This window comes from Etheostoma cragini, chromosome 19 (assembly GCF_013103735.1).
Source record: "Etheostoma cragini isolate CJK2018 chromosome 19, CSU_Ecrag_1.0, whole genome shotgun sequence".
In the NCBI taxonomy this organism is placed as follows: domain Eukaryota; kingdom Metazoa; phylum Chordata; class Actinopteri; order Perciformes; family Percidae; genus Etheostoma; species Etheostoma cragini.
The window spans coordinates 12,071,814-12,087,952 of record NC_048425.1 but is presented as its reverse complement, the minus strand read 5'-3'; the positions used below and the strand labels follow the sequence as shown (position 1 = coordinate 12,087,952).

Here is a 16,139-nt window from a genome sequence, read left to right as displayed (position 1 = left end):
ACACACACACACACACACACACACACACACACACACACACACACACACTCATACACAGTTATCCCACTACAGCAAGGCATTATTAAACAATTAAACTTGTAATTTTTAAGACTCTACTCAAACACTTGTCCTCTGTACTGTTGGGGAGCAGTCAACCAACAAAAGATGTTTTGTTCCAAGTGACTTTTTCTAGAAGGCACTTTAAGTACTAAAGTCACGAAAGCTTTTAGCACAAGAGCAAAAAAAAGCCTAATTATAGTGTAATTTTAAGCAGACAACCTGTAAAGATTTTTTCACTATAATTCATTTAGAGGATAATAAAACACGAGCGAGACAGCATCGAAAAAATAATAATCTACATAATGAACTTTTTTTAATTTTGTGTTGCCGTTGTAGTTTTAACTTCTTGTCTTTCTTCCTGCAGGAGCTCTCCTCCTTCACACTGGAGAAAGCCGAGGATGGAGGGGTGAAGATGGAGACGGGGAAGGGCAAGTGTCCCTTTGAGCCCAGTCAGCACTACACAGCTGTTATGGCAGGTGCGAATGTTTGACCAATGGACTGACTAATCTGCTTGTGTGTTTGTTGTCTGGTTGATCAGAATTTCAGCCTGATCCAAGGTTCTAATTTCTCCCTCTCTTTCTCTCTCTCTCTCTCTCTTTCTTTTGTCTAGCTGGTACCCTATACACAGCAGCCACCAGCAACTTCCTGGGAACGCTGTTTGACATCTCCCGGGCGACGGGCGCTGAGCAGGAGCGCATCCGAACCGAGCGATCCATCAACTGGCTGAGTGGTGAGACACACATGCACACTTGGAGACACTCACTCACTAAACACCCATATACACATATGTTGACACGTAAAGACACAAACACACACTTTCACTTACAAGGACCATGGTCGTACTCTCCCACAGGGAAAAGTCACATTGTGTGTTCGTGTGTGTGTGTCTGTGTGTATGTCTGTGTGTGTGTGTGTGTGTATCTTTCTCAGACCCAGAGTTTGTGAGCTCAGCCTTCATAAAGCAGTCTGTAGACAGCAACCCAACAGGAGACGATGACAAAATCTACTTCTTCTTCACTGAGGTGGCCAAAGAGTATGATCTCTACACCAAAGTCAAAGTGCCCAGGGTGGCACGAGTCTGCAAGGTAACCCAACGTCATGATTGAATCATTGGTCAATTGACGGATTGATGGCCCCATGTGAATTTACTGTCGGCCGTGTGTTTCTCCCCCCCCCCACCCCGGCTGTTCAGTCCGATGTCGGAGGGATGAAGACCCTGCAGCGACGTTGGACCACCTTCCTCAAGGCCCAGCTGGTGTGTGAGGACAAGCCCAGCGGTCAGCGCTACAACGTCCTAACTGATGTTTTCACCACGCAACACACACCAGGAGACCCCAGTAGCACACACTTCTATGGAGTATTCACCTCCCAGTGGTAAGCTGAGGAGCAAGCAAGGGGGCAAAAGTAGCATGGGGTTAGGGTTAATGTTAACCCACCATTCTTTTTTTTCTTGTTAGGGAGCGTGAGGAGTTGTCAGCAGTGTGTGTTTTCAGTCTTTCTGACATCAACAAAGTGATGGACGGCCCCTTTAAAGAGCTGAAGAAGACCTGCGAGAACTGGATCAACCCGGAACCTGTCCCCACACCAAGGCCTGGCCAGGTACTAGACTGTACAACCACATAACGACTGTAGATGTACTATTACCAGCTCTACTTTATACAATGCCTTTCGTTATTAGATGAACACGAATTACTCAAACATTAGTTGTTGTTTTTTTCACAAATTTTCCCCCTCATCTTTTAGTGTTTGAACAATGCTTTGAAGGCTGAGGGGTTCGAGTCGTCCTTGAAACTTCCCGACAAGGTGTTGACGTTTGTGAGGGACCATCCTCTGATGGAGAACAGTGTCACTGCAGCGCCGCTGCTGGTCCGGGAGGGAATCAGATACACCAAGCTGGCTGTCACTCAGACGGGCAGCGGAGGCCAGCAGAGGGGAACAGTCCTGCACCTTGGGACAGGTGAGGAGACAAGGATGCAGGGATAGGAAGAAGGGAAACGATGTAAATTAAGAAAATAAAAATAACTAAAACTGGCTGGCTAATTAATCTTAATTTAAAATAAATGAAATAAGTGACACAGCAGTTTAAATACTTTAGAAAAATCTATCCAAATTGTATGACCATACTTGATTAATGTAAATACATTTTGATATGAAATAAACTATATTCAATATTGTAAATAAAACCAGAATAAATTATGTGTGTGAAATGTGTGTTTCAGACCGTGGGGAGCTCCACCGGGTGGCAGTAGTGGGCCAGAACGCCACCTTACTGGAGGAGATTCATCTGTTCCACTCACAGGAGCCTGTCAACAATATATTACTGCACCAGGTATTTGCACATTTGTTCACACACATACTACACAAGCGCGCACACACACACACACACACACACACACAGATGCATTAATGAATCTGCAGTGCGCAAAAATGTCTGTTATATTGCTCAGTGTCTCTGCAATGGTTCCCTGTGATTCCAGGGCTGGGCTCTGGTGGGCAGCCCTCTGTCTCTGGCTCGTGTCCAGGCCGAAGGCTGCGCTCTGTATCCCAGCTGTGAGGTGTGTGCCAGAGCCCGAGGACTGGGCTGTGTGTGGAGCACAGAGGAGGAGGCCTGCAGGCCCACAACTGCAGAGTGAGTACTAAAGGAATATCACAGAGAACTGGAAACCTTCCAAAAATGAAAAGCAAAGACAGAGAGCATTTTCTAACCCAGTATTTGAGTTAGAAAAACAGTAACATGTTTTCTTTATATTTTGTTTATTGATCATCTTGAGTTTCTGTTTCAACCCTTTACAAATGACTAAGACTGTCTACATTAAAGTCTTAAAATGATGTAGCAAACCAACAGCAAAAAAAGAGAGACAAATAAAACCATTGGTAGCAACAAAGAAGTACATTTTTGCAATTTCTGTATTAGTCACTTATCAAAGTTGGAACTGATAACTATATATTGATTGATAATAAATTTAAAGAAATATTAAGAAAAGTATGCACCACACCAAGGAAAGTAGTTTTAATGCTAAAACGCTGATGAAAAAATTTGACTCAATTTTGCGTGTCCAGGCCTGGGCCAGGTGATATGGTAGACAACGCCTTGAAAAAGTGTGCTATTGAGGGTAAGTGAATTTCGTTTTTGTGCAAACGACATGCAAATGTCAAGTTCGTCATCAATTTTAAACTTGTTTTTATTTATATATATATATATATATATATATATATATATATATATATATATATATATATATATATATATATATATATATATATATATATATATATATTTACATAATTACATGCATACATACACACATACATTAATATACATATATATATATATATATATATAGATATGTGTATATACACATATGTACTGTCTGTATGTATATACTGTATGTATATATGTATGTATATATGTCTGTTTCTCTGTTATTCAACTGTGTTCTGTCTCTTTGCTTGTTGTCTCCTGCAGGGCGTTGCAGCCCGTCCATGAGGGAGCTGCCAGTGTCTCTGGGTCTGCGCCTCCTGTTGCCATGTGTCCAGCTGTCTCCCAGGCCCTGTAGCTGGGAGCATCCTCCCCACAGACACACCAGGCAGCACCACTCAGACCTGGAGGTGACTGTCACAGAGGACAGCCTGGGGAAATACATCTGCACGTGCCAGGTACACAGCAAAAACCCAGGCAAAACTTAGCTTAGCATAAACGTACTTACCCTGCTCTACTTTTTCCCACAATTAGACACTCGGGAACTCCTACTACTTACTGCAAAGTTCCCGTTTTATTTTATTAATAAAATAAATTATATTATAAACTGTCAGATGCATATTTGATGTAAAAGCGCAACTCTAACAGATCAAACCACTTCTTGTTCTCTGTCATGTTGCTCTTCTCCAGGAGGCCGGACAAGGTAGCAGAGACCCCTCCCCCTGCCGCAGAGCAGCCTATCAGCTGACACTAGAAGCCCCCAGTGCTGGAGGAACCAGGGCGACCGCAGAAAGCCGCCACGTCCTGGCCATCTACATCCTTTTCTTCATCTTGGGTTTAGCGTTTGGTTTGTTCCTCCTCTACTTCGTGACCCACCGGAGCAGCTTTGCCCTCCAGGGTCACCACCTGCCAGATAATTCGCTGTCGTCAGAGAAGGGGCGGGACTTGCTGGGCTCCTCAGCCACGCCACAGTCCCCTAGCAGTGCCAGCCTGATGTCTGAGGGATTTAGGTTGACAGAAAAACGTAACGGGACGTCAACCACAAACACGACTACAACGCTCCTCAGCAACCAGGGGAATGGTGGTCACCATGGCAACAGCTACAGCGGTACCTTGATCCATAGCAACCCCAGCAATGGCCATGGGAATTCCCTGTATGCAAACTGCAATACAAGTAGCAGCGGGCTAAAGTTTGCCTCGGAAATATTAGCTGCAGACTTGCTGGATGGAAGGACGGGGGAGAGGGAGAGGGACAGGCCGGAGGGGGTTGAGAGGGAGTCGGGGGAGCGGGACGAGGTGGATGAGGGAGTGGGGGACGGGTTAGGGGATGGAATAAAAGGACTGGAGGAAGAGTTGGCCAGCTTTACCATGTTTAAATCACCTGCACCGTTGGCTAAATGTGAAGAAAGTTCCATATGAAAAGGTGATATAAAATGTTGACTGCCTCCTTGGTATTATCCAACTGAATAATACCAAGGGGAATACAAAATGGCCACTGCCAAATGCCTTTGAATGGGAGCTGTAGCATGAAGAGAGATAGAGATATATGAGAAATATATGATAAGTTTATGTCTAAGCGTGTGAAAAGTAAACATGTTAGTATTGTGAGTCATTGAAGATGAGAGCTACAGCTAAATAAATGCTTCAGATGTAATATAAAATGTAAATATGAGCAGTCTCCGAGCACCTAAATGTCTACATGTGTAGACGTTGAAAAGCCATATTGTCTTTCTCCTTAACTTCCGTTGTTGCTGTTTGCTCTCTCATTCTCTTCTCCTGATGGCTCTACAAAAGCTTTGACTCTTTCAACACCTCTCTCTCTCTCTTTCTCTATTTCTATTCCTCTCTCTGACGCAACAGTCAAATCCCAGACCTTGACACGTCCAAAGGTACTAAAGGACTGCTGAGCCATAGACTAACAAGTCAGACTGTTCTGCTTCTGAGCAGAGAACCACAAAGGGAGGATGCTTAAGGAGGATGATAGGGTTGAGGGTCACCTGTCAGAGTTGTGTTATTGTGGAAAGCTCAAGATGCCAAGCAGGTCTAAGTAAGTAAGTTTATTTGATATAGCACCTTTTACAGACACAAAGTGCTTCACATGATAAACAATTGTAAAAACACAGAGTGGCAACAAGCAAGAAAAATTATTGAATAATAGAAAGACCAATCCAAATCATTTAAAAGATTAAAACCCAAAGTTACAAACACAAACAACCTTTAGTTTTTAAGCGAGTGCGTGGAACCACCAGTAGTCCCTGGTTAGAAGACCTGAGGGAACTGTTAGTAGTGTACTGATGGAGCCGGTCAGAGATATAAACTGCTTGACCATGCAGAGCTTTAACAAGAAAAAAAAGAACTTTAAATTGGATCCTGAATTTGATCAGAAGTATAAAAGCTGAGTGATGTGTGACCTCCTGCTGGACCTGGTCAACAGACTCGACTAGTCCTGGGATGACTTGCTGGTGATAATGGAGCATGAATGATCACCTCAAGCTCAGATTGATTGGCAATGTTTCCTAATTAAAAGAAACATGTGCAGGTTAGTGATTTAAATACATGTTTTTATTAAATATAACACCAAGATTTCTCAGTTTGGACTATACCTCGGAAGAAAGGAACCCCGAGCAACTGAGTGACTTTGAAAGCTGTGTTGTCCGGAGCAGCAATAAGGACATTGGGCAGCTGTCAGTTATAATGAGACCAGATGTGTCACTTTTCACCTTCACAGTGAATAAGACAGAAGGCAAAGGATTTGAAATGCATTTAAGCCTAACGGAATGGACCTTGCCAGACACAAAGCCACCATCACCTTGTGTTGTGGTTGTGGAACTGTAACAATGTATTGTTTTTTGTCATGTTTTTTGTAATAAAGCTTAAAAAGAAAAAGTTGCCGGTAACCTGGCATCACTGTTTCCATACTGTCTGGTGAAAATCGCCATGTGAGAAAGATCGGAAACAAATCTTGTCGACCGCTCCACATGCTTCCCAGAAACGGACCAAACCTGTAAGTAAATTCTGTAATTTGCAACGGTGTGTGAACACGTCTGTGGCTGAGCGTGTGTGTGCACACCTTTGTAAATACGTGAAATACAATGATTACACCTTAAGAATCCATTTCCCCCACTCATTTGACACCTGCCATAGGAATAGTTTAGTTAGCAGTGAAAGATCTTTCAAGTTTTACATTTTGGTAAATAGGCTGCAGTTTGTTATTGAGAATTTGATGACATGCTTAATACCAACCGACATGAAGCTACAGCCAACATCTGATTAGCTTACAGCTACAGCCAACATCTGATTAGCTTACAGACTAGAAACAGGTGGACACAGCTAGCCTGGCTCTTTCACCGATGTATGTTTGTAGCATTTTTTATGCTAAGCTAACAAGCTGCTGGCTGTCAAGTCATACATCACGAGCTGTTTCTCTGATTCCCAGGGGTCAGTTATATCATCCTGTCCTAAAAAGAGAGTGTATATTTTGATTTGAAAACAATGAAAGTTTTAACAAAAATACCATAATTTGTCTAAATTAAAGAAGAACAAGCAGTTGAGTGATATATGTATGAACTTTGCTGTTTTTTCCCTCGTCTTCTGTAGTGACGCTCGTCTTCCTGCTCCTTGAAGCTCATCCTCTAATCTCAACATCTCGTCAGCACTCCTCGGCATAAATATGTTTAAGTATACAAATTTACCACCTAGAAACCAATGTATTGTAGTTAATCATAGTTGCAAATTTGACCCATCCTTTGTTCTTAATGCTTCTTTTAATGAGGCTGTAACTGAAAACCGTTGCTACAGCCCCTGTAAGACACTCGATGTTACATTTCTCTGAGTTTTCCCGGGTGAAACTACAGGGTTAGGCTAAGGCAGACACCGCTTGTAAGTTTGGAAAGTTTTATTGCTCCTCTGATTAATGTGCATTTACAGGGGGAACGTGATGACACAGCAGTGGGACTTGGAGCAGCCGTGTAATCCTTAAATGCAGGCGTGATGAAAGATGAGGCAAGCAGCCCCGGCCAGCCAATCAGACGTGGTCTAAGTTCTGAATTTCTATCCAACATTACACAAATAGAAAATCTGAACCGATAAAGACAACTAAAATCTTAATTATACATTGATTTGCAAAAAACAATGAGAAAACGATAAGTAGCTCCCAGAGATTCACTGCCTGTATGACCTTATAACGGAACGGCACATATGCTTGTTAAGGTTTGTTTATGCGGCGTTGGCCAGCTGGTCTCTTCTTTTGGAGTGTAACTTGGATGAGTGATTTTTATTGAATGAGAAAGCAGTGCACTTTTCACATCTAAATTATCCTGACAGTGAAGTACTCCTTTGCCCTCTCACTGACTTATTAACAAGTGGATGCATGCTCCTCCAATCACTCAAGGGAAACAGTAAAGTAGCATCAAAACAGTTGATATCCTCTTGTCCTTAAAGCTTTCTCTCAAAATATTAACTTGAGAATTGGTCCAGTGGGATGGGAATAATTTCTTTAGCCCTTCCAATAATTTGGAGGAAAAAAAAATTAAAAATAATCCATATCCAGAAAAACAAAGTAGCCATTTCATCCATGCTTGTTGTCATCACAAGGACATGAAGTATAATTTGAAAATACAAATACTTGCTGTAAATTAAAGCTATCCCTCCTACCAAATTCCACATTTGCTAACACAAACTGAAAGTTTGACCATTGGCAGTGTGGAAAATTATCCAGCAGGAATTCCTAATGTAAGTTTCTCATTTGAGTAGCCAACAGGTAAAGTTCACTGTAACAGTGGCTGTTAATGAGTTAAAAAATAGGATATCTCACTACACATTAAGAGAGTCAACATTTTGGGAGGTAGAAAGCTTGATATATAAATAAAGTAGTAAACACATGCATGAACCAGCACAGAGATTAGGATCGAAGTATTTGAGAAACAGATTGGTTGAATATTTCCCTCGTCTTAGTGATTGTTCTTTGCTTAGAAGTAAATAGTGGTTTTCTTTGTCCACAGGGAAGAGGGAATCCTGACTTCATCTCAATAATCAAGCCATTGTCCAGGCCTTTTGTAGCCAAAAAGCCTGAAGTCCCCCTCATAGAGCTCGTACAGCTTCCTCCTGTCCTCTAGAGGCACTGTGCTGAACCAGTCCGGCACAGAACTAGGGGAAGTCATGTTTTCATAGGAAGGAGGGAACTTGATGTCGTCCTCCAGCTTTAACATCTTCAGCAGCTGTCCCGCGTCCTGTTGTAGAGTCTCCTGATGGCCAATGAAATCATACCTGAGAGGTAAAACCACCCAATGTCAAATTACAACTGAAATTATTTAGCAGTAACATTCAAATCATGGTAACTTGTGGACATTAACCCTCATGTCAAATTTAACAGTTTTCCTATGTCAGTGTTCTTTTTAATTCCCCAAAATAACATGATTGATTCCACGCAACGCTCTTTCGCAAGTACAAATCTCTATTTTTCATTTTGGGGTGTTGTATTCAATTTTACAGTATTTGAAAAAAAATTGACGTGGTTTTGAAATAGTATTGAGTAAAAGTTGACATATTCCATAACATTGAAAAACGTGTTAGAAAAAGTTAAAAACATTGATTAAAAAGCATCAACAAAAGCGTTGATTTTCAAAGACAACAGAAGGGTTAGGAAGCATTCCAACAACACGGCAAGATCGGTTTTCTCATGAGAAGTACCAGCCAGGCTGGGAAAGAGTTTAATTTTTTGGAATCTAGTCGCACTATGGGAAGTCCAGGGTTTCTGGAGCTTGAGCCATTCTAGGGACTAAAAGTCAGCTGCAGCAGTGTCAACCATTTTTTTGTCTCTTGGTCACCAAGTACAAGTTTAAAATGCCAGATGAAAACACAGAGGCAGAGCTAAATTAGTTTTCAATTCAGGAAACTAATTTTTGAAGGTGGAACATGAAAATAGATAGATGAAAAGAAATTGCCTTACTGGATGAGGCAGGGGTGGCACTGGCGGTACATCTGCCTCCAGTGGGGGTCAAAGGGACGCTTCTCTTCTGTCTGCGGGTCCAGCAAGTACTGAATGAAGTTGTAAAAGGAGGGATGTAACTCAGATACAGACGCCTCCTCCACTGTCTCTGGTGGATTAGTCAGGTTACCATACAGGCGCAGAATGTCCCGGGTAAAGTGTAGATAGAAGTACTCATCTTGCCACCGCAGGAACTTGTCTCGGTAGGCGGAGACGAGTCGGACGAATGGGTCCCGGACAAACAGGAACTTGGTGTAGTGTTTCAGCTTTCCCTGTAGTCAAAAAAAACAAAAACAAAAAAACAAACTACTTTGCGTTTAAACTTTAAGAACACCTCTGATGTAATTGTGGCTGACCTCAATCTCTGTTTTTGAGAAAGTGTTCAGGTAAATGAGCTTGTCGATCTTATGGACCAAGTCAACATTTATGGACATGGGGTCAGGGTATGGCTTGCTCTGCTTCAGGGCAAACATGACCCTCTTCCAGTTGGTACAGGCCACCTGTAGATAACAACAACAACAACACTAAGAGTACACAATGGACGCTCTTTAACAGTTGTGTAAGATGCATGTCTACATTGTATACTTTGAGTGTGTGTGTTAGCTATACTACCTTGGGAATAGAACAGTAGATGATGCAGTGTTTGTCGTCCACAATTAGGTTCTCCAGCTCTTTGTTTCTCAAGTCATCTAAGCTGTGTTTGCCCTCAGTAAACTTGTCTCTGTTGCCATCACATGTTTCTCTTAGCAGCTTCTTTCTCAGTTCCTGCAGCTGATGGATCTCCTCTGCTGTTATGAGAATAATAATAGTTACTCTCTCTCAACTGTCTGAAATGATTAAAGCTAAAGTAATCCAAGCACTGATGAAAGCCATACATTTGTCTCTTTTGAAGCCCCACGCAGCTAAAAAAAAAAAAAGAATTATGTTGAACGTGATCCACGATAATCCCAAAGTAATCAGGGGTGAGGTTGCAGCTTCACCACCTACTAATACATTTACTAACCCCAATTCATTATACAGGCAGGTCAAACAAGTGCAAACAAAGCCTTAACCAGGGACAGGATACACAGCAGGAACAGTGTGGAATTCACACAAATTATACCTCTTATTTCTGGCAACACGTCCCATTGGAAACAGAACATGATGAGAAATATGCTCCGAGGTACAGCAGGAGTCCTCTGCATTGTGCCATGGCAAGTAAAGCTGCCAATGGACCAGAAACAATGAAAGGACACTCAAATGCACAAGGGTTAGGTTTACACCCTATAAGAAGTAGATGAGTGTACTGTTGTGCTGTCCCATTGCATCAAGATATTGAGTGTTCACACACACACACACACACAGACACACACACACACACACACACACACACACACACACACACACACACACACACACACCTTTCCCCTCCCGCTGTCTCCTCCACACTGTCACAAGATGACAACCACAAATGTTTAGGCATTAAACAAATTATATTTATTATTATGCTTTGAGTTTATGTCTAGTGATGGATGAATGAAGCTTTGCAGCTGTCTTTCTGTTTGTGCTGAAAAAGTTTTGAAATAAATAACACAGGGACATCTGGTGGTTTGCAAAACTTAAAGCAGCCCATGGAGATCTTACTCATTTGAATGGCATTAGTCTCATGTGTGCAATAAATGTTCCACAAGCCTGAGTGTTATTATTAAAGCCTCTGAACACTCACACAGGTATTTTCCGTGGCTGATTAGACTCTGCTCAGGTTGAAGGCGGGCCAGAGCATAGATGGGAAATTGTCAGGTGCCAAGTCTTCATCTGCCAATAATAATGATGAGAGTGTCATTTGTCCCAGCCTAACAGGTGACACAGAGCTAACAGGTGACTCAGGAAAATGCCAATCAGTCTATACACACCCACACAGTCCTGGGAAGAGGTCTAATCAACCCCATTAACTGGAAACACCAGTTTGGGTGTTCAGAGCCTTCAACTTATTAAATGTAGATGGTGTTGTGCAATAAAGTATTACAGTACCACTGAATCTGTACAATGCATCATATTTTTAGGATTACCATATTTTGGTCTTCCCCCTTTAAAAGTCCAGTCGTAGTGCAAGCAGAGGAGGATCAAGCTAGACTCCAAGGACACGTCAAAACAATTCCCCAATACAATGTACTGCATTCTACTGCTGTCAATACAGGATTATGTAAAGTCCCAGCATTAACAAAACCTGCACTATAAAGCAGAGTGGGTGGGGCAGGCTCTTCAGGTAGCCCACAAGAATGTGTACTCTGTGTAGCAATTAAAACTGAAATGAAAGTACAAAACGTTTCTGACCTGCGATCCTTTACTGCATGTCGCCCCCCCTCTCTCTCCCTTTTCATGTCTTCAGCTGTCCTGCCAGTTAGAGGCCCCAAAAACATCTTAAAAATAAAATAGATCACCTCTTACACTTGTTAAGGTTTGTTTGTCAGGCATGAACAACCAGTGGCCTGTGATTGATGCTTTGGAGTGTCTTTTTTCTTCTTCTTTTTTTATTAATAAGAGAGCACTTAATGTTACACCACATGTGTCCTGACAGTGAAGCTCCTGTTGCCCTCTCACTGACAAATTAGCAAGTGGATGAATGGTCCATGAGTGTCTCTCCGTCGTTAAGACATACTAGCATCAGTTTCTCTAAGTGTAACGTCACCGTGACTTCCCAGTGAGCACCAACTGGGATTTCAGCATTGATTCCTGCTGTAGTTGAAAACTGGGTAATAATCGGTCTGATAAACGTCTTAAAACATCTTTTCAATCACCAAATGTGTAGTTACAGCTTCAGTGGGTCACAAAACACATTCATTTGTTTAGCTGAAGGTTGAGAGAGAGACTATATTTGGGATACTATGAAGGTATTTTTCCGAACACTAGGCAAAATGTGTTCAGCTCAGATGTGGTTTCAACACATTTAGTGTTTCATCTCATCTGAAATGTCATAAATATGGAACTAAAGTTAATTTGACTGTAGAACTTTGACCTTTGTGTCAAAACATACAAGTATTGAAAACTTCAGTTTCACATTTTATACTTTTAGCCAACAAGTAAAATGATTTGAGAATGACTTATGTTGCTAGAAATGAATGAGACAGACTGATTTTGATGGTGTAGTGTAGAAAAGCTAGCGATGTACATAAGTACATGCATGAACAGAGCCCTAATATAGTGCAGAGCTTATAATTCCTTTATTTCAGAAAGCTAGTAAGATGAATATTTGTAATATCCTCATCTTAGTGATTGTTCGTTTCTGGCAAGTAAATAGTGGTTTTCTTTGTCCACAGGGAAGAGGGAATCCTGACTTCATCTCAGTAATCAAGCCATTGTCCAGGCCTTTTGTAGCCAAAAAGCCTGAAGTCCCCCTCATAGAGCTCGTACAGCTTCCTCCTGTCCTCTAGAGGCACTGTGCTGAACCAGTCCGACAAAGAACTAGGGGAAGTCATGTTTTCATAGGAAGGAGGGAACTTGATGTCGTCCTCCAGCTTTAACATCTTCAGCAGCTGTCCCGCGTCCTGTTGTAGAGTCTCCTGATGGCCAATGAAATCATACCTGAGAGGTAAAACAACCCAATGTCAAACTACAACTGATCTAAACATTGTTTTGTTGCAACAATAGAGTCACACAGTCAAACATTACAGTCAAAATCTACTCAGCCTGCAAAACAATTTCACAGTTTTGGGGTGTAGTTGCATTATGGGAAGTCCAAAGTTTGTGGACCTTGACCCCTTCTAGGGACTAAGGCTTGGTTCACACTACAGGGCTCAATGTTCGAGCCAATGGGCCAGTGTTCAACTCATTTTCTGCCAAAAAACAGTGTAACATGGAAGCATGGTGGAAATAGCAAGCTAGTTATAAATAGCTACAATCAGCCAAAGTTGTCACCAATATCCTCATAGCATCTAATCACAAGTCAAGACAAGGAGCACTAGCCAATCACAGAACAGTAGGGCGGGACTAGGCCAACACACTTGACCCAACTCCATGAAATACATAATACCCTACAATTAGATAAAAGCAGAACAGTGTAAATAACTAAATCTCTGCCTTTAATACTGTCAAATGTCAAATTCTGAAATACAGCCTATTATATTACACTTAATGTGTAATTTGGGCCTCATCAGCTTGTAAGGTAAACAAAGCCTAAAAGTCAGGATGTTTCGGCCTTTAAAATATTACAAGGAAAGTCACAAAATTGAAGAGAACGCCAAGTGTGATCTGAATTAGTTATTATGATTTAATTGAAGTGGCCCTGATGAAAAATGGCCTTACTGGATGAGGCAGGGGTGGCACTGGCGGTACATCTGCCTCCAGTGGGGTTCGAGGGGGCGCTTCTCTTCTGTCTGCGGGTCCAGCAAGTACTGAATGAAGTTGTAAAATGAGGGGTGGATCCCGGATGCAAATGCCTTGTCCACTGTCTCTGGTGGATTGGTCAGGTTACCATACAGGCGCAGAATGTCCCGGGCAAAGTGTAGATAGAAGTACTCATTGCGCCGCAGGAACTTGTCTCGGTAGGCGGAGACAAGTCGGACGAATGGATCCCGGACAAACAGGAACTTGGTGTAGTGTTTCAGCTTTGCCTGTAGTCAACAAATAATTAAACATCCACACTTTTTATTTGTTACTTTACACCTCTAGTATCATTGTGACTGACCTTAACCTCTGGTCTTGGGAAGCTGGTTAAGTGAGTGAGCGTGTTGTATTCATGGACCAAGTCACCCGATGTGGACATGGGGTCAGGGTATGGCTCAGTCTGGTTCAGGACAAACATGACCCTCTTCCAGTTGGTACAGGCAACCTGTAGATAACAAGACTAAGAGTCTACTCAATCACAACAAAGTGGGCCTGCTGGCCAATCAGAGGACTGGACTTTTCTGTAAGGCAAGCTAAGACAGAGGAGCTGCAGCAATGGGCAGTATGAGAAAGACATGTTTTTTGGACATCAAGGCATGTAAACCTTGTGTACTTTGACTGTGTGTGTTTGCTATACTACCTTGGGAATGTAACAGTAGATGATGCAGTGTTTGTCGTCCACAATTAGGTTCTCCAGCTCTTTGTTTCTCAAGTCATCTAAGCTGTGCTTGCCCTCAGTAAACGTGTCTCTGTCGCCATCACATGTTTCTCTTAGCAGCTTCTTTCTCAGTTCCTGCAGCTGATGGATCCCATCTGCTGTGATGAGAATTATAATTATTACTCTATCTCACATCACTGTCTGAAATGATTAAAGCTAAAGTAATCCAAGCATTGATGAAAGCCAAACATTTGTCTCTTTTAAAGCCCCACGCAGCTAAAACAAAAAGTTACGTTAAACGTGATCCACAATAATCCCAAAGTAATCAGGGGTGAGGTTGCAGCTTCACCACCTACTAATACATTTACTAACCCCAATTCATTATACAGGCAGGTCAAACAAGTGCAAACAAAGCCTTAACCAGGGACAGGATACACAGCAGGAACAGTGTGGAATTCACACAAATTATACCTCTAATTTCTGGTAACACGTCCCATTGGAAACAGAACATGATGAGAAACATGGATCCTAAAAATCCCAAAAATCCGAGGTACAGCAGGAGTCCACTGCATTGTGCCATGGCAAGTAAAGCTGTCAATGGACCAGAAACAATGAAAGGACACTCAAATGCACAGATTTTTAAGAAGTCAGTTATATTAAGGGTAAAAGCCATTCCTGATTATATAAAAGCTGTGTAAATACTAGGCACAAAAGAAGCGGATAGGCTGTAAAACTATGTTGCACTAGGTTTTAATAACACTGAGTTATGCAAGCTGAAGTCACATACATTAGTTTCAACGTTTTTCAAATTAAGTAACTAAATAAATAAGAAATTAGTAGAAAAACATCAAGCTTTATTTGATGTGGCTGTAAAGTAGCAACCTTAATCCCTTACCTTGATTTACCTTTGCAACGTGCTCTGATGATCTGAGAGAAAATCACTGATCCACAACCTGTGCCTACGGAAGCTTTACAAGTGCACTGTGATGACTTTGAGGTGAGCACAGCAAACCGTGGAAAGTACATGTTAAAACAAATATGACGATGGAGAGATGCAAAGCTGATATTGACTTTGCAACATCCTCATCCAGGATGTACAATTCCACCACGCCTCCTTGCTTATTTAAAGGTGCTGTACTTGAAATACTGAACAAAATACAAACATGATCACATTTTTTTAAAGAGCATGACAGGGTCTGTTCCCTACATGGAAACGCATGGTCAAATGAAGGTTATTATGTGATTCTTACAGATATTCATGGTCCCCATAGGATAATTTGGTGCCGACTTTGCTGTGGTGGAATTTCCAGCTGACAAGTCATTGGAAGTTGAGACAGTGGTACCCCGGGTCTCTTTCAGGTCAGTGTCCAACATAACAGCAGTAGGTCACAACCTGTCTCAGGCAGAGTAGTAGTTCAACTCTCTGTGTCCGTAGAAGCCGGGAGACAGGACATCTGTATTATGAGACAGCGCTTCCTCATGGAGGAAGTTAACATCTACACACACACATAAGGATTATGCCTGTATGGAATGCTTACCGTATTGGCCAACCAGGTTTGGGTTCCCACCAAATGGTTTATTAAGGATGATAATACAAAACAAGGAATGTTTTTAAGGTTTCATGGCAGGAAAATGTCACTTAATGAGGTTTTTTAACATTAATATGCGTTCCCCCAGCCTGCCTATGGTCCCCCCAGTGGCTAGAAAGTGGCCCAGAGAATTTGGCCCACCCATGAAAAAAAGACATCACGGCTTTCAAATGAGCAAAGTGGCAGTTGGTCAAGGCCCCCCCCCCTCCTCAATAGCTTCAGACTCAGAAATTGCTCATACTAAGGAAAGCTCATTGTAGGACTGGCTCTAGTGGCTGTAATTCT

At 42.0% G+C, this 16,139-nt stretch overlaps 3 protein-coding genes across 3 annotated transcripts in view; 1 reads left to right on the top strand and 2 right to left on the bottom strand.

The window, feature by feature from the left end:
- The window catches only part of sema4f (sema domain, immunoglobulin domain (Ig), transmembrane domain (TM) and short cytoplasmic domain, (semaphorin) 4F), a 51,089-nt gene extending 44,918 nt beyond the window's left edge, over positions 1-6,171 (top strand). The window contains exons 5-16 of the mRNA XM_034901376.1: positions 425-536; positions 671-790; positions 991-1,145; positions 1,253-1,434; positions 1,518-1,659; positions 1,804-2,017; positions 2,280-2,389; positions 2,538-2,689; positions 3,121-3,173; positions 3,527-3,717; positions 3,950-5,310; positions 5,942-6,171. Coding sequence (XP_034757267.1) covers positions 425-536; positions 671-790; positions 991-1,145; positions 1,253-1,434; positions 1,518-1,659; positions 1,804-2,017; positions 2,280-2,389; positions 2,538-2,689; positions 3,121-3,173; positions 3,527-3,717; positions 3,950-4,678 — 2,160 coding nt within the window. The 3' untranslated portion in view covers positions 4,679-5,310; positions 5,942-6,171. The remainder of the gene's footprint in view (positions 1-424; positions 537-670; positions 791-990; positions 1,146-1,252; positions 1,435-1,517; positions 1,660-1,803; positions 2,018-2,279; positions 2,390-2,537; positions 2,690-3,120; positions 3,174-3,526; positions 3,718-3,949; positions 5,311-5,941) is intronic.
- A 1,987-nt stretch (positions 6,172-8,158) lies between these two features.
- On the bottom strand, positions 8,159-10,429 carry LOC117935244 (carbohydrate sulfotransferase 12-like). Its single transcript, XM_034857378.1, has 5 exons — positions 10,348-10,429; positions 9,858-10,063; positions 9,602-9,745; positions 9,207-9,517; positions 8,159-8,524 (listed from the first exon to the last, which is right to left on the bottom strand). Exons 1-5 carry the CDS (start codon positions 10,427-10,429, stop codon positions 8,284-8,286), a joined length of 984 nt encoding a protein of 327 aa, XP_034713269.1. The 3' UTR covers positions 8,159-8,283.
- Positions 10,430-12,526: 2,097 nt separating this feature from the next.
- On the bottom strand, positions 12,527-14,803 carry LOC117962217 (carbohydrate sulfotransferase 12-like). The gene is made up of 5 exons (XM_034901378.1): positions 14,737-14,803; positions 14,248-14,423; positions 13,909-14,052; positions 13,527-13,834; positions 12,527-12,806 (listed from the first exon to the last, which is right to left on the bottom strand). Exons 1-5 carry the CDS (start codon positions 14,786-14,788, stop codon positions 12,566-12,568), a joined length of 921 nt encoding a protein of 306 aa, XP_034757269.1. The 5' UTR covers positions 14,789-14,803; the 3' UTR covers positions 12,527-12,565.
- Positions 14,804-16,139: the final 1,336 nt, after the last annotated feature.